Source organism: Opisthocomus hoazin, chromosome 23, assembly GCF_030867145.1.
Source record: "Opisthocomus hoazin isolate bOpiHoa1 chromosome 23, bOpiHoa1.hap1, whole genome shotgun sequence".
In the NCBI taxonomy this organism is placed as follows: domain Eukaryota; kingdom Metazoa; phylum Chordata; class Aves; order Opisthocomiformes; family Opisthocomidae; genus Opisthocomus; species Opisthocomus hoazin.
The window spans coordinates 5,378,014-5,398,661 of record NC_134436.1 but is presented as its reverse complement, the minus strand read 5'-3'; the positions used below and the strand labels follow the sequence as shown (position 1 = coordinate 5,398,661).

At 47.5% G+C, this 20,648-nt stretch overlaps 1 protein-coding gene across 5 annotated transcripts in view; it reads right to left on the bottom strand.

The window, feature by feature from the left end:
- SIL1 (SIL1 nucleotide exchange factor) overlaps positions 1-20,648 on the bottom strand; it is a 100,478-nt gene that overhangs the window by 58,270 nt on the left and 21,560 nt on the right. For 4 of the 5 annotated variants that reach the window (XM_075442161.1, XM_075442163.1, XM_075442164.1 and 1 more), the window contains 2 exons: positions 18,607-18,721; positions 15,215-15,353 (listed from right to left, as the gene is read on the bottom strand). In XM_075442161.1, the coding sequence (XP_075298276.1) occupies positions 15,215-15,353; positions 18,607-18,711 (244 nt within the window). In that variant the 5' untranslated portion in view covers positions 18,712-18,721. The remainder of the gene's footprint in view (positions 1-15,214; positions 15,354-18,606; positions 18,722-20,648) is intronic. The other variant, XM_009944360.2, reaches the window with a different exon arrangement.

Genomic DNA, 20,648 nt, shown 5'->3' with positions numbered 1-20,648 from the left:
TAACTTTACAGCAGCTACAGATGTGCCCTGTGTTTCCAGATTATTCTGAGACTTGGACTTTGCACCTGATCTGCTAGCACACCTTATCTAAAGGATGCTGCCAGAGCTCATGCCAGTGCTGATCTGAAGAGCTACAGATGTGTTATGACCACCTCAAACAAAACCAGGACAGCCTGTCATGCTCCTACGATACAGAACACTGGCAGCTGCTTGAGAAGCCAGGGCAGAACAACTCTGCAATGACTACACAAAAGCAGAGACCTCACAAGCACACCTCCGCATCTGACACAAAACCAAAATCAAAACCAAAACTAAACGAAACCAAAACTCCCATTCAGAGCTTCAAAGTCGCAAGACTGCACCCATGGGCTAGGAGCCAGCAAAGCTCTCCTAGTAGCTTCCAGGCTCAGCAGCAGCACCCTGCAAGAGGGAACATGTGAAAAGCCAACTCAGTGATGATTGGGAAGACTCATATAAAGTAATCCATCACGTGTCAATCTGTGTGCACCCAAATGTCCTGGAACACTATTAAAAATCAACAGTAAGACACAGAAACCCTCAACCACACAGTAAAATATAAAGAACGCTTGTAATATTGATTTTAAAAGTGCCTCACAGAAGATGGTTGCAAAGGAGCCTGAGAAAGCAAAGCAAAATGCTGGAATTGAAGCCTTTTTTTCCTCAAAAAACATTAATAATGGATATTCAATGCAAGAAGAAAAACTGAAACCCACACCAGATTCTCCTGGTAATAACAGCTTTCTGCAAAGCCCAACTATTAATGTAACAGGGACGTCCATCAATCAAGCACGCAGAAAGTACTCCGAGAGCTAAAAAAGGAGCAAGCAAACATCTGCTTCTGGCAACGTAAGTTTTGTCCTTAAGCACCAGGAAGATAATAAATTATCGGAAGGTTGGGCTTGAACTCATTTTCTTCCATCCCGGAGAGCAAAATGCTCAGCTCAGGGGTAAAGGTACAAATGCTGCTGTGATTTGTGCTTGACAAAAAATGGAAGAAAGAGACACAATTTCATCCGTAGACTAAGCAACTCTTGAAAAACACCGGTGCCATCCTCAGCACCGACAAGGCAGCGAGCTCCCAACTGCAAACAAGTGGCAGTGAACTATTCTTAGAGCCTACGGCTTTAGCGACCACCTTTCTGTCATTAAGGAAGGTCTTGTGAACCCTTCTGCACCTTCAGCCATCCTCAGACTGTGCTGTCAGTGTCACCCCACGCTGGAGCGGTACCAGGGTGGGATGACAAGGCACTCAGGCTTGCTCTGAGATGACAGTCGCAGCCCTTCTCGCTATGGCTCTTCTCCTCCCGTTGCAGGAGGCTGCGGTGATTAAGGCAGGTCTTTGGTCCCTGCGTTTCTCAGCGCTCTCCTCAAGCAATGCTTCACATTTTGGGTCCATCCACCCAGACAAGCGCTGACTGGGGTGTTAGCAGCAAACCTGAGAAAAGCTGGCTTTACACCAAAAAACCCATCTGCCAAAGAAAGTAATTGGGGTGCCCCTGTGCCTCCAATATTTCCTCTTTTTTTTCAAACACAGTAGGTCAAAACAAGTGCTGAAGATAACGAACAGAATTTACCGATTCAACCAGAAGAAGCTGCAGGAATCGCTGCAACTAAGCTGACGAGCGACACTATAAAATGACATTATGGAAGTCTGTATTTATTGTCTCCCCATGCTTTCTGTATCCAAGGTGCCGCATTACACTTAATAACAGTTTTTTCTCCCCAGCTGCCAGTGTTGCAAATCCTGCCTGACACCTGACAAGCTAACAGTTGGGGTTGACCCCCCCGAAACACACACATCTCCGCACGAAACAAAGCTTTGGTGGCGTGAACAGGGATAAATGATTAAGCCAGTAGTGCCCAGGCGACGCAGAGCAGAGTACAGACCGTCTGCACATCTCTCAGGTGTGTGACTCCGCAGGGCTCACCGCGACGCAGCAGGAGGGTGTTTTTGTCCCTGTTCCGATGATGGAAGCGATGCAGACAAGGAGCAGCTGTTGTAGGAAGGTACCTTCACGCACAGCCACGTTTCAGAGCAGAAGCACGCCGAGAACGGCCAAGCATCACTGCCGCGCAGTCCCCAGGAGCTGCCGGGCAGCCCCAACAGCAAGCTCCTGCCTGGGGTCGAGCAAGCTCTGCGTGAGGCATCAGGAGGTCCCCATGAGATCCTCCGGTTCCTCATGTCAAAACTGCAGGAAACCTCCCCTTCCAGAATTCCCAGCTGCGCTACCACTGCGAAGCGCACTTCAGCAACCCCATATCTGGCTTTTAAACCATGGATACAATCTTTCTCAAGTGTGGTCTTCGTCAAGTGTCTTATTTAACCTGTTTGTGTAGTATTCCTAAGACAGCAAGAAAATCACCTTTGCTCTCAGGCTGTGTATGGGCAGTGCCTTGGGTTGTGGATGGATACTCGACACGTATAAAGATGCTACCGTCCCACTCTGCATCTTCCGCACTGCAGAGGACACAAAAGAAATGAACCATCTCTAGTCCACTTCAGGGGAAAAAAAAAAAAAAGCACTAACAAAACCCCACACACAAATCAGTTTATCAAGTCCAGCAGAGAGCAAACAGTAAAAATAGCCAGTGTAGGTGGTTTGACCTAACTTGAGGATCTTGTTAGAGTGGATGAAGGAGAGGGTACACATTTTCTCCTCATAAAGTGGTTGCATTAACACCTCTGACTGACACAGCTTGATTTGGAAGAGCTTCGGCTCTTGCTCCTCCCTTGCTTGCCAGAAAGACTGGGCCTTTTCCACAGGCAGCAGGGTGAGGTACAAGCTCTCCTCTGTCAGCAGCCTCGCTCTGCTCCTCCCTCAGGACACGTCCTCTCCGCTTCAGGATGTAATCCAAAGGTTTGGAGAGCATCTGAAGAGATCAAAGTGGGTGGAAAGATGATAAAACAGGCATCAAGTGAAAAGCCTCTTGACTTCTCTTCCAGCAAAGGCTCTGGTCCTGCAGGGTGCCTTCACTCCAGCCCCTGGCTCCAGCCTTGCTCCCCAGTAGCTCGCCTCAGTCATCACTTTCTGCTGCCTCTCTTCAGAGTAGTCTCCAGCAACACTTCCCACATTTGCTCTGTTCAGATTTCAGCTGATGTTAGCAAGGGGGAACAGTCAGCATCACAGCCACGATTCGCACTCTCTGGAGCCCAACATGAGGTCTTCTGTCTTAATACGGGTACTGCCATACAGAGTCACAGATCAGTTGAGGCTGGAAGACACATCTGGAGATCATCCTGTCCAACCCCTGCTCAAGCAGTGTCATGTCCAGCAGGTTGCCCAAGACTCTGTCCAGTTGGGTGGTGAATGTCTCCTAAGATGAAGACTTCACAGCCTCTCTTGTGGAATTGACCTGCTCCAGTGTTCAATCACCCTACAGTAAAATGACTTTTTCTATGTTTTAACAGAGTTCCTTCTATTTCAGTTTTTGCTGTCGAGGTCCCCCTGAACAGCAGCACACCCATGGGCGCAGCAGGCATTCCTCCCAGCTTTGTGTCACATAGTCTGTAAATACCTTCACACTACCTGTGAAAGCCTTCACAATTTGCCACCTCATTACAGCTTTAGCTAATTGAGATACAGAGAGGTCTAATCATTTTTGCATATTATCAGCTGCAGAACAGTGAGATAACTGTAATTAGCAGCAACCTGGTTAGCAGGTTAAATGATAGTATAATTAATGAAGAACAGGTGGGCTTTGTTTCAAATAAGAAAAGCAGCAGATTATATCAAAATGTAAATGCATCTTAAAATACAGTCTCGGTGATAACTTCAAGGCGCTTTTAAAAACACTACCAGACAGAAATGGAAAGGTTTTGCTTAAGCTGAATGACAAATCCTAAAAATAAACCCTGGTCTGGGGTTAAAATGTAAATTGTTGATTAGTTCTATTTATTCACACCCTGCAGTGACGGGAGAGACGTGTAGCTTAATGTTTCTTTTTTTACCTCGCAGGATCATAGGCACATCCCTGTTATTGCCATTGCCGCTTGCAAGGTCTTTGCAACCCTGGGAGATCTCCAGCAGAAGAACAGAAGAAATACCAAGTGACAGACTGCATACATTAATTCGGTATTCAGATAACATCCTGTTGCAAGTGAATGACCCAAGCAAAACTTCCTGCAGTCTTAAGGAGCAGGCAGAAAATCAGGAGGGAGGAGAAAGAATCTCTGGACTAAAGAAAGATCTTTCAAATCAGAAATGTTATCCTTAATTAGAATTTCCAGCACCACCATACTCACTCCTTCCAAAATGTAAACACATAATAAAACATTAAACTTGAATATAGTGTTGTAAGAGTTCTTGCAATAAATGGGAATTAGTTCTACAAAACATCAAGACAGACCCAAGGAGATTGCATTTCTTTCCCAAGCTTCTGCTGGTAAAGCAGAGCTGGAAAAACAGAGTCATATTTATTTTTTAAACTCACAAGCTTCCCTGAGATGCTAACAGAAGCTGTTTCAGTAAAGCGGAGACATTTGTTTCAGTGTGCATTCAAGTACGAACAAATGCAAAACAAGCTTCTAGATCTGAAGAAATACCAAATAGCTTTTTTAATTTACATCCCAAATTCACTGCAGATTCTAAAATGAATGGAGGGCAGAGATCAGAGAAAAAGTCTCACTAAATCAGGACTGCGTGATGGATATTCAGAGTTATCCACACAAGAGCAAGGTGCTTTTAAGCCAGAATGGAGGAGGCAGAGCACGGCTCTGAAAAGGGTGAGTGGAAAAAGAGGATCTGTTGCTAGTGTGACCCTATAAATAAATACATGGAAAAACTAAAAAATAAATAAAAATAGCTGCAGCCACATTCGAGTAAAATCACTAATTTGAGGCATGAAGTGTGAAGGACCAAGATGAAATATTCCTCAGAGGAGCCACTACACTATGTAGACCGCCTCAAAAAAATCCTGACTTTGTGCTCACCCACCTAAAATCATTTCTGTAGTAATTTTAGTAAGTGGGGTCTTAGCGCACAGCCCATGGGGGAGACTGCAGGAAGTAAAGGCTAGAGCAAGGTGGTGGGGAAAAATGCTTTCTTCCCAATTCTAAAGAAAGAGAATGCTGTGCAACTGTGTTTTAGTGATGTACATGATCTAGACTGAATGCCAAAGACAAGGAGGGTTTCGCTCCCAGAGCCAGGTGCTTTTGTAACAGCCGTCAGACGCTCGCCAGGGACCACAAGCTCCAGAGCATACGGCCACATGTGTGTCGGGAAAGGGTTCAGGAACGGTCGTTCTGGCCACAGGCTGTACAGTACTACAGTTCTGCGTGGGCTAAACAGCACTTCTGCTCCGAGAAACATGCGGTGAAGGCAGGCAGTCCGGACAGGGAGCCAGGGATGCTAAAGGGACAAGGTGCCAGGCACTGGGAACAGAGTGCACCAGCTCAGGGACAAGGCAGACCACCTGCCTCCATCACGGCCAACTCGGCCGGCAAGAGAGATAAAACACGGAAGAGTGGTCTGAAAACACAATGTCTGCATTATGTCAATAGGTCAGAGATTAATTTATGAAATTATATAATAAAATCCCAAATGTGGACAAAGAATCAGCCCTGCAGGAACCCTGATCTGTACAGCCAACTGCCAACCTCCCCACGAGCACGTGGTCAAACGCGCCGCAGCCCCGCGAGCTCCACTGCTCTGCCATCACACCACAGCTTGGGAAAATCATTCCCAAACCAGGAAAATAATTGCTCTGGGAGCCTTCTGTCACCGAAGGAGAGCAAAGGAGGGCTTCTGAAGGCGATCAGGAGGCTCTGAGCTCTGCTCAGGGAGGCTTCCCTCGCAGCGCGGAGCTCACAGCGTGCAGCAGCAGCCTCTCCACTGAACGGCTGCAGCGAGCGCTGGATGGTTTGTCTGACCCCAGCATCCACGATGGTGCTTTGGGGGGAATTCAATGCTTTCCTGGCCATGAAGCAACCTCCAGGGTTTCATGGGCAGGAAGGTCCAACCCACGGCTAAGCAAGCACGCGTTGCAATGCTCGGAAGGCTCGTCTCACAAAACCACATCATGCCTTTGAAGCGTAAGGGAGTTGCTCTGAATATCTCCAGTCAAACCTTCAGAACCATTTAAGTGACTCTGGAACCCACGTCACACTTTTTGAAAAACACCTTCCCATAACACCGGGTGAAAATGTTGGAGCTAGGGTCCTGGTCTGGATTGCTTGCTCTGGAAGGAAGAGGGAAGATACTCTGATTGGAAATTCAAGATAACCAAGGCTGTATGCACTCCCAAAATGTGGAAGGAAAACATTTTTCTTCCAAAGCACTGTAACAAGCTTGAAATAAATGTGCAGACTGTTCAATAAAGACAGAGATAGAAATAGGCCAGTTATTAAATACCTCTTCTTTAACAAGGTTCATCCTTCTAAACAGTCACATGAAGGTTATTAATGTTTATTATAGAAAACAGAGCATGCTTGCACATAAAACCATAGCAAGATATTCCTCATCACCCAGCACAGATTTAAGCACCTCTTCGCAGCCCGCATGCTCACAGCATCTCTGGTCTGGCAGAAAAAAGATAAAAGAGAGGAATGAGAGATCGCCTCTCTGGGAAACAGTGTCTCTTCTTTCAAAGCACTTTTTCCCCTCCAAATAATGTAAATTTAACCATGTGAACGATTCCCACTGCTTATGCCTACTGCTACATAGCCAACATACTTCATCTCTTCACCAGTGCTACATTTACATTATAACAACACCAGTCAGTGCATCATTAAAGCTAAGTTTGAAAATATTTTCAAAAATGCAGCCCAACTTCCTCCTGCTGCACAAGAAACGCCGCCTGACTCTCAGACACCTCCACCACCTGGTTTAGCACCCCTTTATAGCTCACCTGTAACACTCTGTGGGGCAGGGAGTCATGCACACAGCTAACAGGAGGCACAGCTTATCTCACGTGAAAATACACCATTACACCCTGGTTTTGGTTTTGCCCAACATCCAAGCTCACAGCTACGCATTAACGAAGCTGCAAACTTTTATCTCGGCTGCTCAGAAGCATAATTAGGTTTTGGCAGTACACGCATCACCACAGAAGACTTTCATAACCAGCTTGTTTAATGAAACCAGTAACATCGCAGCCAGTAAGGGACAGTATTCACCCCGACACACTGAAAACCCATCTCAGCCCCACTCTGCCCCTAACATTGAGCAATCCAAGCAGTAAATTCAGAGTTTTTCCTCACCAACACTACTGCTTCCAGCATACTGGCAGTTCTTGAAGTGACAGAAAACAACGCAAGTTTTACCTGGGTTTTGGGGGAGGGGAAGAAAAAGCTCTGGCTCCCAGTCCATTTCACAAATGCTCAATGTGACACTGTCAGGGACGTGCTGGAAAAACGATGACTGCAGAACTTCCCAGGTGATGGAGAAGCAGGTAGGAAACACAGGGAACAACCCTGCCAGTCAGACCAGGACCAGTGCCTGGCTGAGGTGAACATGTCCCACCGAGCGGCACCTTCCCACCTGTCCCACTGCACCGAGGGACGGGCACAGCCACCAACCCCTGTGATTCCACTTAATTAAAACCTACACGTTAAGTGCACTGACACACAACAGGTCATTTCTGCCCAAACCCCCAGGAATGATTTAGTACCAGGAGCTACACAGTTCTGAAGTCTCACATTATCAAAAGTTAAATATATATACTGCATTTACAACACGCTATGAAATACATAACCAAAACTGCATTACTACATTTCCCAAATTAGAGGAGGAGAGTGTTTTTTATAATGTGGGAGATTTTTGTTGGGGTTTTTTTGCTGGGTTTTTTTTGTTTGTTTTTTTTTGTTGTGGTTTTTTTTTTAACTTGCATGTTCAGTTACTGGCCTATAAATTTCTGTTATTTGCTACAGTCTCCCATTTCTTAGTATGAACGACAAAGGCTCTGCAGCTCTGTCCTCTCCTGGAAAGGGTCAATGTTGTGCCCAAGGGCCCAGCCCACTGACATTCACAACTGTTTCACGAGTGCTTCGACTACACGGGTCCGATGCTAGATGCTCCCAGCATGACCGACACCGGCATCTCGCCGGGATGCTGGCGGCAGCTCCCGGCAGCTCCTCGCACTGGGAAGCCGTCCTGCTCAGCGTGCAGCGCTGCACTGCCCTTGTCTGCAGAGCAAACAGACGGCTTGACAAGGATCAGGTGCGCATCCCCGGTGGGCACCCTCTGACTTCCCAGCTAGGGAACCTGCCAGTGAAGAAAATCCAAGCGGATAACGCAGAGCAAGGCTGCAGACAGGTAACAGCACTGCCCTCATCTGCACAGCTGAGCCGGAGGGAAAGACACTGGTACAGGCAACACCTCCATGTGCCAAAGCTAGCATCCTTCAGACATGCCCTACTCAAATAGAGCTTTGAGATACCTCCTGCCTGCACGCTCTCCGAGCATGTCTCGAGCAGTCCCAACCCTGCCCCTCTCATCAACAACAGGCAGGGAAATGCTGTTATCCCCCTTACACGCACCAGGAGTCAGGCACGGAGAATCTGCTCTGTTTTACATGTCTGGCCCCCAGTGCCCCACACCAGAGCCAGAAGCAGCACGTGCAGCTTCAGCCCTGGTACTTTTGCCCCAGAAGACTTCCAGTGCGAGGAGGAGTTAAGCACAAGCCAGTGCTAGAGAGACCACGCATCCCGTGATGCAAAGATGAGAACTCGAGGAAAGCCCATGAGGATGGGGAAGCTGAGAGAGGAGGGCATGAAGGCACATGGTAATAAACAGAAGGGCGGGCACGAGATACATTTAAGATAACAAAAGCCTCACATACGAGAGGTCAGATGGAAAACAGGCAGAGGGAGAGCTACTAGTAGCCATACCTCCACCTCCAAGAACTGAACGTTTGCAATTGCTCTCGAGACTGCCTGGTCATTCTGGCCACGGGCTGTACGGTACTATAGTTCTGCGTGGGCTAAACAGCACTTCTGCTCCGAGAAACGTTCTCCTCCCTGCTGTAATCACCCTGCAGCTCTCCCTGCTGCTGGCCAGAGAAGGTTATAATAATTCCACAGTTGAGATTTTTTCCCTCTGCACATCAGTAACAACTTATTTTATTAAAAAAAAAAAAAAAAAAAGAAAAAGAAAAAGAAGCATTTCATCTGGTATAAATCAGGTTTTTAAAATCCCATTTGCCTTCCCTCCTCATGCAAATCTGTGCTGATCTGATGAGTCTCCTATTTCCTGGATGACACACGTCAAGCTTTGCAAAAACGAGCATACCCTGGTGGTTTAACACCATATTTCACAGCCCTCTCTTGCCCGTGATGACATAAATATTTCAGAGACCTGCACACAACTGTTTGAGTTAGGTCTAGGTCACCCAGAAAGCAATGGTTCAGACAGACTCATTAATTCAGCAAAGCAATTAGCAGGAGGTGGTGCAGCTCAGGACATCTTGGTGAACAGCAGGAGCAAGACACCCACCAACAAGGTTTAAGAAAAATCCGCACTGGCCACCATGTCACCCACGCAGGCTGGGGGACAGGCCCTGGCACAGGACTCCTGAGCCAAAGGGATCCCTCCCCCTTACCTTCTCCTCCCAGCTTTAAGAACCTCTTCTCAGCTTAGAGCACTGCCGACTCATTCGGCCGCTGAAATCTCTTGTGAGACAAACATAGGCAATGAAACTGGACAGAGTTATTCACCCATCCTCAGCCCTGAGGACCACAGCAGGTCCTTCAAAGCAGCTCCTGAAACTACCTCCCCAATACGAACACCTTCTTTGAGAACTGTGTTTTCAGAGGTGCCAAAGCTTGTTGGTGCAGCAAATGAGACAGAGGAAGACCTGAGACAAGTATGAACAGCAAAGATCGCTACCGACAGAGCAAGCAGCCCGAGGACCCTTGGAAGCTGCAGCCACGGATATTTAAATGCTAAGCCATGTATCATCAGCTCCCTGCTGAACATAAGATGGTTTCATCTTTGCAGAAGCAGAAACAACAGCATGCTCACATCAACTTCGCTCAGGCAGTTTGATCAACAGCAGCAGTCATGGCTTCTTATTTTTTAACTGCAATATAATTAGGCACTTAGGAAAATGACTCTGAACAGTACAAATGCTACAGAGTAACTGCAGGTTATGGGCACAGAGCTCTGCAAGGCGGAACTTCAACCACAGCTAAAGGTACAGGCCAGCTGAGCTGTAGCCACGCTCTGCCCTGCTAGATAAGGAGACATGCTATCCAGACCTGAGGGAATCCCATGCCGCAACATTTCAATCGCCAATGCAAGGTTTTGCTCCGTTTCTCCAGTCTGCAAGCTGCTCCGGACCAAAGGAAGCCCTTCCGTGCCCCACTGTTGGCTCCTCTCAAATGGAAAGCGTGCAGAGGAGACTGAAAATATTTAGATATTTCCAGGAGATGAGGCTTTCACTTGGTCCATCTGCGTTTGGAAACGGACACATTAACTCACAACTTCAAACTGCCAGCTGAAGAAACCTGCCAGTGAGTTTCTGCCACGTCAGGGAGCAGGGAAGTGCTGCTGCCATGGAGGTAGACAGAGCCCATCTGCAGAGGCACTGCACAGCCCAGGCTCCCCGCAGCGCTGGCTGCTGCTAAGGAGATGATGATTAACCCCCTTTTTCTTTCCTAGCTAAACTCTTGTCTCTTACACCCTTTCTCCTCAATCTTCAAACCAATGTCTTCTCAGAGAAGCCACTGCCGACCCTATGCTGGGTGGAAAGTCTGCTGCTCAGTGATGTGATTAAATGGTCAGAGCAATCCAACTTCCAATCATAATCAGGAATACTCAACAGGACAGAGGGAAACAAGGTGCCCAAATAACAGAAGTACATAATTCCCAGGAAGTGAAACATTCATGTGCTCTAGGATGCTGCACAGCAGATTTGAGGTCACCTGGAAACGTGGAAGAAATGCTTTTATATACAGAACCCCCAAGAAAACTGTCAAACTGACGGAGAAGACCATCAACACCGTCCAAGCCTCCCATTCATCTCTGCCATCCTAAAGACTTCGGATCAGCCTCTGGGTGCCATAACCATCAGGCGAGATCACCTTGCAAAGCGGCAGGGTGTTTCTGTGTGCTCCCAGAGTCATCTCCACGCACTTGGCAGAGCTTAACATAAGCAGCAACCAAAGGAAGTCACCTCTGCTACATTTCTCCAGAGAGCTTCCAACCCACAAGGGTACTATCACCTGGTAAAAGTGCATTCAGAAAGCAAAAAGACATCACAGGAAGCACAACTTCAAAAAAAATTTGTGTCTGTGGTGGAACCATTACCTGACCATGAGAAGTGATCAGGTGTGAACATCCATTCGGAGGACATTGCAATCCCACTCATTAATCATAGAATCATTAAGGTTGGAAAAGACCTCTAAGCTCTTCAAGACGAACTGCCAACTCAACACCACCATGCCTGCTAAACCATGTCCCAAAGTGCCACATCTACACATTTTTTGAGCACCTCCAGGGATCGGGACTCCACCACTTTCCTGGGCAGCCTGTGCCAATGCCTGACCACTCTTTCAGTAAAGAAATTTTTCCTAACATCCAATCTAAACCTCCCTGATGCAACTTGAGGCCATTGCCTCTTGTCCTATCACTAGTTACCTGGGAGAAAACACCAAAACCTCACTACAACCTCCTTTCAGGTAGTTGTAGAGAACAATAAGGTCATCCCCTCAGCCTCCTCTTCTCCAGACTGAACAGCCCCAGCTCCCTCAGCCGCTCAGCATAAGACGACTTCTCCAAACCCTTCACCAGCCTCGTTGCCCTTCTCTAGACACGCTCCAGCCCCTCAATGTCCTTCTTGTAGTGACAGGCCCAAAACTGAACACAGCACTCGAGGTGCGGCCTCACCAGTGCCAAGGACAGCGGGACGATCCCTGCCCTACTCCTGCTGGCCACACTATTCCTGATGCAAGCCAGGATGCCCTTGGCCTTCTTGGCCACCTGGGCACACTGCTGGCTCATGTTCAGCCGGCTGTCGACCAGCACCCCAAGGTCCTTTTCCACTGGGCAGCTTTCCAGCCACTCCACCCCAAGCCTGCAGCGTTGCATGGGGTTGTTGTGACCCAAGTGCAGGACCTGGCACTTGGCCTTGTTGAACCTCATACAGCTGACCTCAGCCTGTCGATCCAGCCTGTTCAGATCCCTCTGCAGAGCCTTCCTACCCTCAAGCAGATTGACACTCCCACCGAGCTTGGTGTCATCTGCAAACTTACTGAGGGAGCACTCAATTCCCTCATCCAGATCATTGATAAAGAAGTTAAACAAGACTGGCCCCAAAACTGAGCCCTGGGGAACATCGCTCGTGACCGGCCACCAACTGGCTTTAACTGTGTTCACCACAACTCTCTGTGCTCGGCCATTCAGCTAGTTTTTCACCCAGCGAAGCATACACCCATCCAAACCATGAGCAGCCAGTCTCTCCAGGAGGATGCTGTGGGGAACAGTGTCACAGGCCTTACTAAAGTCCAGGTAGACAACATCCACTGCCTTTCCCTCATCCACTAGGCAGGGCATAAAAACCCAAGCAGCCTGAAAGCTCCTACAGACACCAATCAAGAACAAAGTGAAAAGTCCTGCTGATGTCTTCTTCATTTCCTCAGATGATACCAAAAAAAGTAAAACAATGGAGGCGCTGGGAGACTTTCTAAGGCGCACGTATCCTTCCTGTGTAACCCAGCCATGCCTGGTGCATTATTTAGTGCCAAGTGAAGAAAGAAGCAATGCTTAACAAAGTGTTAAAGGACTTTGTGAAGTTTCACCAACCTTCCTACAGCCCATCAGCTTCCCAGCTGGCTGGCAGAAGAGACAACTGATCTCCTTGCTTCCAGATTACAGGCAGCAGAGCTCTTAGGGTAACTGTCTCCCTGCGTTTGCATCCAGCTACCTCCAGCAGGTTGAAGTGAGCTCAAAGTGTAAGAAAGCACTTGATCAAAATCCAGCTCACATCGCAGGCAGCGAGGGGAAAACCACACAAAGCAGCATTGCATATACAGTAGCAACTGAATTTGGTGGTGGGATTTGACAGGTTACAGGTTGATGACACTGCTGCAGTCTTGGCGGAAACATGGTTTGATGCAATTAGCAACAGGGAACTAGAAAAACAGCAGAGTAAAACCAGAAATACATGTATAAAAGATGAGCAACAGTGGGTCCGGACAGAAGTATAAAAACCCTGTGTTGAGCTCAGAACAGGAACAAGATGAGACAGGAGTGTGACGGGGACAAACACAACTCTGAGCTCCCTTCCCCTACTCAGAACTGAACAAATCCGAGCATCTGCTTCCCCAGGAGAGACTGGCCCTGTTTGCTGCAGGGATACGATGGAAGGCAGCGTGGGGGCATCCCAGAGAGGCGGGCAGCAGAAAAGCAAGCTTCTGAGCACGGTGCTGTGGTTCACTCTGGTCTGTGCTGAGCACATGGCAGCCAGCCCAGCCAGGGCTCGGCTCGGCTGCAAGCGAGCAAAGTCACAGCAGAAGACATCGGCAGATGCAGCAGCACCAGATTAGCCACGCTGCCAGCACGTGCGCCTCTGCTAAAGGACCGAAAGGCCCATCCCTCGCGCAGCCACGCTGCCCGCTTCCGTCGTCCTGGGGGTCAACACCCTCCCAGCACAGACCAGTGCCAGGAGGGGGAAACCAGAGGCCGCAGGGATGGGCTGGTGCAGGCAGCAGGTTCCCCAGCCTTGCTGGGTAACACACATGCTAATAGCGCGTGTCACACAGCCCACGCACACGATCTCACTTCAGAGAAGCCCACAGGAGACAGAAACCCATGATGGTGGTGGGAGACTAAGGAAGACTCCTCTTTCTGACACGTTTCAACCCAAACCTGCACACACATCTGAAATGAGGATCTATAGTGACCAGACGATGAGGCAGGCCCCCGTTTAAGCCTTTTACAACAGTAATTGAAATTCTTCTCTACAGCACGCTGTGAGCGCTGACAAGCTCCCTACTTCCACAAGCCCTTCGCTGCACATGCCCAGCGTGGAACTGCTACAAACACAAAGCGGAATAAGACACCTGGGCAATGCAGAAGGTGCTTCTGAACAGAACCGTCAACGGCGTTTATAATGACTCCAAGTATATACATATTCTGCTTCAATAAGGGTGGTGGGATCTGCCAGTCTGAATACTAAGCAGGGACACCACACGCCTTCCATACATAATGGTACAAAAATGGAATATAAGTATGTACAGCAGCTTTGTGAAATTTAGGGGCTTTTGCTAGACATTTATGTTATACAAAGATTTACATTTGGAAAAGTCATTCTGCTATATCTGGCAGAAATTTCAAGACAAATGGATCCCATATTTATTCATTCAATGATAATACTGAGCACAGGATAAAGCTCTTTTAAATTCAGAGCACTTTATAAAAATTAATTACTACTTAGTTCACCCTTCTGAGGTGGGAAGGTATTACACCTGCATATACATGAGGACACCAAAGCACAAGTGGATTAAATACCTCATCCAAGACCCCAGAGCCAGGCTTACTGATCATCCTAACTGCTGAAATGTGTGCACACATGCATCTGTGTGTCTGTGTATGTTTAAATGGGCTTATCCTCTCCAGAGCCCTCCCCAGCACACAGGTTTTTGCAGCGAAGCCAGCCTGCTCAGTTGGCATTTTCCCACCGTGCTTGTCCCATAGATGTCTAATAAAAGACACCAAAGCAAAAAAAAAGGGAAGAGATTTTTTTTGTGGGATGTACAGATAGCGATAAAAGCTGCATTTCAAACAGCCAAGGAACAGAAAACCCATTGTTAAAAAGCTGCTTAGTGTTACATTGATGATCCTTAATCAGATTGCCACTGAGCAGCATTTCCCCAGCCCACACCGGAGCACAGCAGACCTGGGATACCACGTGCCAACAAATGTTATAAAATCTGTCCCTTGACAAGCGTGCAAAGAGAGAAAGGGCTTCTGAGCTAGTGACAGAGACACATCACCACCTGCAATGTGACTGGCAGCCCACTCGACCTGCTCCAGTGAACTGAAAGCACTTTAGCAACCACTCCCATTGCCAGCCAGTCTGGCGATGGTCTCCTGTCCCTGCCCTCGGTCATTGGGTCCACACCTCTTTATCTGAACACCAGCAAAAGAATACATTGTCATGGGAACAAACAGGTATTCCGAGTTTCCACAAGGCTTCTGTCAGTGCTGTCAGGCCGGGTTTCAGAGGATGCTATAATTAGTCATCAGCATGTTACCTGGACGGATGGTTTGCCACTGATGTGTGGGGTAAAACACTTCCAGGTCTTCAGGATCAGCATCATCTTCTGTTACCGGCTCTTTCCCGCTGTCATCTTTTATGTCGCTCTCTTCTATTTTTGTAAGGGCAAACTCCTTCTGGATAGAAGAGATTCAGCTCATTAGCAATTGCATCTGGGTAATTTAGTGCTGGCTGAGAATACAAAATTTTTTCCCTCGCCAGCAGATTTTTTTTTTTTGACATCCGAGATTCTTTCCACATGGTTAAATTTAGATTTAAAGTATATTAAAGGTTAAACATGCATAACTACCATGACATTTGTGCTGAACAAAGCAACGCAGCTTATTTCCTATTCCAGTGCAGGCTGCAGGTTTAAAACAGGCTTTCGCAGCGCCTCACCTGTATTACACTCAGAGCCAGGAGCCCTGACTATTATTAGGGTTGTGTAACGTTCTAAGACCCTGTTTTCCCTTGCCTAAAAATATGTCAACCTTTTAACTTTTTCAGCTGAAATTTTCTACCTGAGTGGAACGCCTCAAGTGTTGGGGTTTTTTTGGTTTTTTTGTGGTTTTTTTTGGTTTTTTTTTGTTTTTTTTGTTTTTTCTTAAATGCACTTATTTCAGACTTGGAGAAGATTTCAGCTAAAATAGTTCAGCTATTTCCAAAATAGGACATGGGGAAAACACACCAAACTACCCACACAATAAAAATGCAAGCATCCTTTCCTCCACCCATTCCCGGTATCCTCCGAGTCTTTTAGAACAACGAGGCAGTGATTTAATCACCACCTACGTCGCAAGTGCAGCATGGAACGGCAGAGGTGTGGCAGATCAACTAGCACGAGTGGCTCAACATCACGCAAAGTAAAAAACGAGGATGAAAAGCAGGAAAAAAAATCCTTGCTGCGAGGGAAACCTCACTGTTCACTGAAAAGTCTCCCTAGGGAGCTGGTGGGAGTCATGTAAAACTGCAACGGATAAAATTATTGAGAGCACAGAGTAAGTAACAACCTCGTACTATCTCACACCAGGCTATTAACTGCTCCAGAAGCAGGACTCTGCTACTCCGCTTTTCACAGGAACAGATAAGCTGGTCCAGGCTAATCGTCCAGACAGCTCAGTTTCTGTTGCAGGGAGTATTATCAGCTTCTGATATCGCCAAGAATGCCACCACTGAATAATTTCAAATGTCCAGCCTATAGGGAAAGATCATTTCAAATTGTTGGCAATTAGAATAAGAGCTACAGTTCACTCCATGAAGTGTTTTGATATTAATCCTTAGAACATTTCCACAGGTAAAAAAAAAAAAAAAAGAGTCAATTAAGAGGTTAACTGGAAATTTTAGGCCATGTTCTGTCTTCACTTCTTGGAAAAAACGCATGCATATTCTCTGGCAGATTCTGGGTGCTTTGCATACAAATATCCATTATCCAGCCTAGGAGAGTGTTTCTGAGCAAGAGAAATGTCAGCCCGAGCAGAGCACGTACAATTAGCAACGACAGTGGTAACACATCAAGATGGTTGACAAACCTATAGAATATTTTTATCTTATCTGACAAAAAGGATTGAAATTTCAGAAATACACTGGAAAACACAGCTTAACTCCAGCTTTCGCTTAGTGCATCAGAGGCTGGAAATCGTTAAAATTATGACAAATGCTCAAAGATCAGTAGCAACCATAAACATAAAAAGCCAGGTTCTACTGATGAAAATCAATGTTAACATTTTCTGAGCCAAGACGCAACAGGACTAAAATAAATGAGTCAGAGCAGTTATTACTTAGCTTATTTACGCTACTATAATATTATTCAAGAGGGACTTAACGATATAGGCCATTGTAAATTTACCAACAGGCCTCCGAGTGTTGTATCCGTTGAAACACATAATGGAGATGGCTGATATTTACTGCCTCTGCTCATGCGGTGGTCTAAATGTTCAGTAAGGATAAAAGGATGTGACTTGGTCCATTTAAACATCACTACCACTGCTTGGCCCACAACTACTTTGCAATACCCCACTCTCATCAGCATTTCTAGCAAAAATGGACAACAACACACAAGTGACTCTTCATTTATGTAGAAATTAAGTATAATCCTTTTTGGTTTGTTTTCCCAATTAAAATAGTAGAAAGAAAGATGCTTTCTAAAGAACAATGGAAATTTCCTTCAAGGCAAAAAGCCTCCTTGCTGTATCAGTCTGAAATCAACTGCGGGAAGCTGAAAAGCCTCAGCAGGGAGGGTCTGAGACAAACTGCTGCCTGTTTGCAGCAAAGGAAGGATGTGGCCACCACAGAGCCACTGCAGTGGGAGCGCAGGAAAAGGCGACGGGAGAGTTAACCACCCATTGCATTAATCCTGTCTCAACCTCGGCACCCGCTGCCTGCCAGTTCGGGCACGTATCACTGGGTGGCTGTCCCAGTGCTTGTTCTCCAGCTGGGATGACCACGCTCTATCCCAGGCCTCCCTCCTCTCCCTCCCTGAAATACAGATTATCTCACCGTTACATGACCCCAGGTGGGCCTGAGGCACAGCCTTATACCGCAACCTGCCCCTTGTATTTGCTGTGGGTGATTGCACACCCCCAGACAGCTGCACCACACCACCAACAGACCAGCTGCAACGCAAAGGCAGGAGAGAGCGTCCAAGAACTTGGGGTCCAGCGATCCCCTACGGCAGTGTTGCTGGGGGCCCCCCTGCTTCCATAGCATTAACTAAACTAAAAAACCACCACTCTCTACTGCTCTTGTTTCCTCAAGGAAGCTTTCCAGACCTGCTAATCTAGCGGGGCCTGGCACCTCGGGCTCAGCAGCAGAATCCAAATCGGGGAGTTCTGCACACCTGTACAAATGCAAAGGGGCAGACAGTACCCATTTGCCTCAACCGCAGCTTCGAAATAACACTGCAAGTAGCAAAATCCATGCACATGGGATGCAATGACCTGAAAGGATGCTCCTCTAAGCCTGACTCACTTGTGGTGACTCAACAGAGGCACAGCTAGGACCTAATCGAGGCCACCTCTTCCCCTCCTCTTGCCACTAGACAGTATAATTAGCTTGGTCTCTTGCCATGCAGGGAACGTGTGACAACTCCAAACAGAAAAAGTGACACCTAGCAAACAAGAGAGCTGCACAAGTTGCACTGTTCCCATTGCCAGCCCTCCAGATCAAGCTTATTCTGGATTTCCTGGGGTGAGGCAAGCAGTCTTCAGAAAAAAGCCCTTCTGAAATGTTGTTGTGGAAGACCCACTGTCAAGAAGAGGCGATTCACCAGCCGCTGCTGCATTCTTCTTGGCCCTACAGAGGGATCAGGTGAGGCTGTCGCCCCACCAGAGACTCCAGCAGCTGGACAGCCCTTTGCAAGTGCAGCTCTTGGCTGGAGCAGCCAACACTTACGGGAACTCTGTCGCTCAGGCTCGACCACGAAAACACTGCAGAAACCACCAAGACCAGCAGGTTGACTTTGGCAGGGGTGGAGAGGAGACCAGCCCGGTCAGACATTGCTACCAGCCTGAAATGCAAAGGAAAACAAAACCAGCAATATTTTAGTCCATGTTTTCACAGGTTTCAGCATTCTTTACATGACATTTAGCAACACAGCACGGGTTGAGGGGTGCGACACCACAGGGAACAGAACACCTCTAGGTGTTGGCACATGGGCCTCATCAGGAGCAGCTGACAGCAAGGGGTGCAGATTTTACTGCTAATGGAGTTTTCAACAGGTAATGACAAAACAGCTTATACTGACCCAGCAAGGGCTTACGTGTCTTCTGGAAAATATGAAGAGACCTGTAAGTCTTGTTTAAAAATCACTGTGTTAGTGCGATGAACGACAACGACAGGGAAAACTAAAAACCAGTGCAACCCTGAGAAAGGCTTTTTATGCGTGTGCCATTTTTTAAGCACAGAAGTAGCTGCGTTTATTCAAATCAAACAAAAACACCAGCCGTCAAAGGATCAGGAGTTTATCTAAATCCATATGTAGGCTTTGCTTGAGGAAAGCAACATGTTGCAGGATGAACAAGGTTTACTCAGTGGTTCCAACAGTGCAAGGCTTTCCCTGCTGCTCAGAGCACCGGCTCCTCCGGACCGTGAGCCCAGGAGCCGGCTCTGCCTGCGCCTGCAGTGGGCCATAAAGCATCCCCCTGTCACTCAGCTGCCCCAGCCGACCGCAGACCACGCGTTGAACTAGAGGAGAGGGGAAAAAAGGAAGGGTGCTGCTCTTGTGGCTGCCAGTCTCCCCGGTACGGAGCCCGTACCCCCACCGCTACGTGTGTAACCACGCTCACACACGTGTGCCTCCACTGCCTCGCAACACGAGGCTTCAAATCCACCTACAGCCTTCAGCTCGCTGCTTCTACACTCGGGTAGAGAATGGAGCAGCCTGCCAGCACACAGGCTGGAGAAGTATTTCCTTTGATTGGCTCTAAATTTACACGCTGCTAAATTAAACCAAATGATGTCTTTTGAAAGAAGATGGGACTGATTAGTTCCGTTCAAACACTGCTTCATTACTCATCTCTCCATCAAGCCTGGTCCTACTCCTATCCAGGTTTTAAAGAATTTCCTCCCATACGTGCAGTCCTAAATATCTTCCTTTCCATCTCTGCTGTCCATCAGGACAGCACATTGCATCACAGATTTTTTCCTTCCTTGAAGCAACTACCTTCAATTCCACAAAGCAGAAAATACCCTCACAGGCACACCCAACACCAACTCCTGCCACCAAAGGACCTCTGCCCCCAAAGACTTCGGGGACACAGAGGGAATGGAGTCTTCTCCTTCTACCCCTTTACTGCTGTCTTGTCTCCCCACTCCACTATGTTATTTCTTCCTCTTTCTGATTGGTTTTTGCTTTTGCCAAAAAAAGAAAATAAAAGGCAAAACACCACATCATGCTGGTCACTGGTGGACATCTAGTAATACATGTAATGCACTTCTGCAGCTTCCAAAAACCCCTGACCCAGGGTATTCCTGAACAACAGACTCTACCTTTGCACTCAGATCTACATCAACTGGAGTTTTGTTCCTCCCGTTGACTGCTTTTGGAGCGGATCTGGACTTCTGACACCCACAGCAACTTGGCAACGAGTTCCACTCCTTAATTCACACCACACATGAAAGTACCACCCTGTGTTTCTGACCTGGTGCTTGATATCCTCCTTTGACATCCTCCTCTTTTCTAAAGGGCCAAAGAACCACCTCAGGTACCCAAAAGCCCTTATTAAACTTCAGCTGGGGTAGAAGAAAAGCTCTCCGTTTTCAGAAGGCAGGCAACGACAACCTGTGGCCAAAGCCTCCATCTCTCCTGGGGCACTGCCAAGTGCAACTGGGCTACAACCAGCACCCAGGTTCCTGAGCTGGAAAACCCAGAGCAGAGCTCATGGGCTCAGACTCCCTCTGCTCCCAGCAGATGGGCGTACACTTCTGGCCAATGC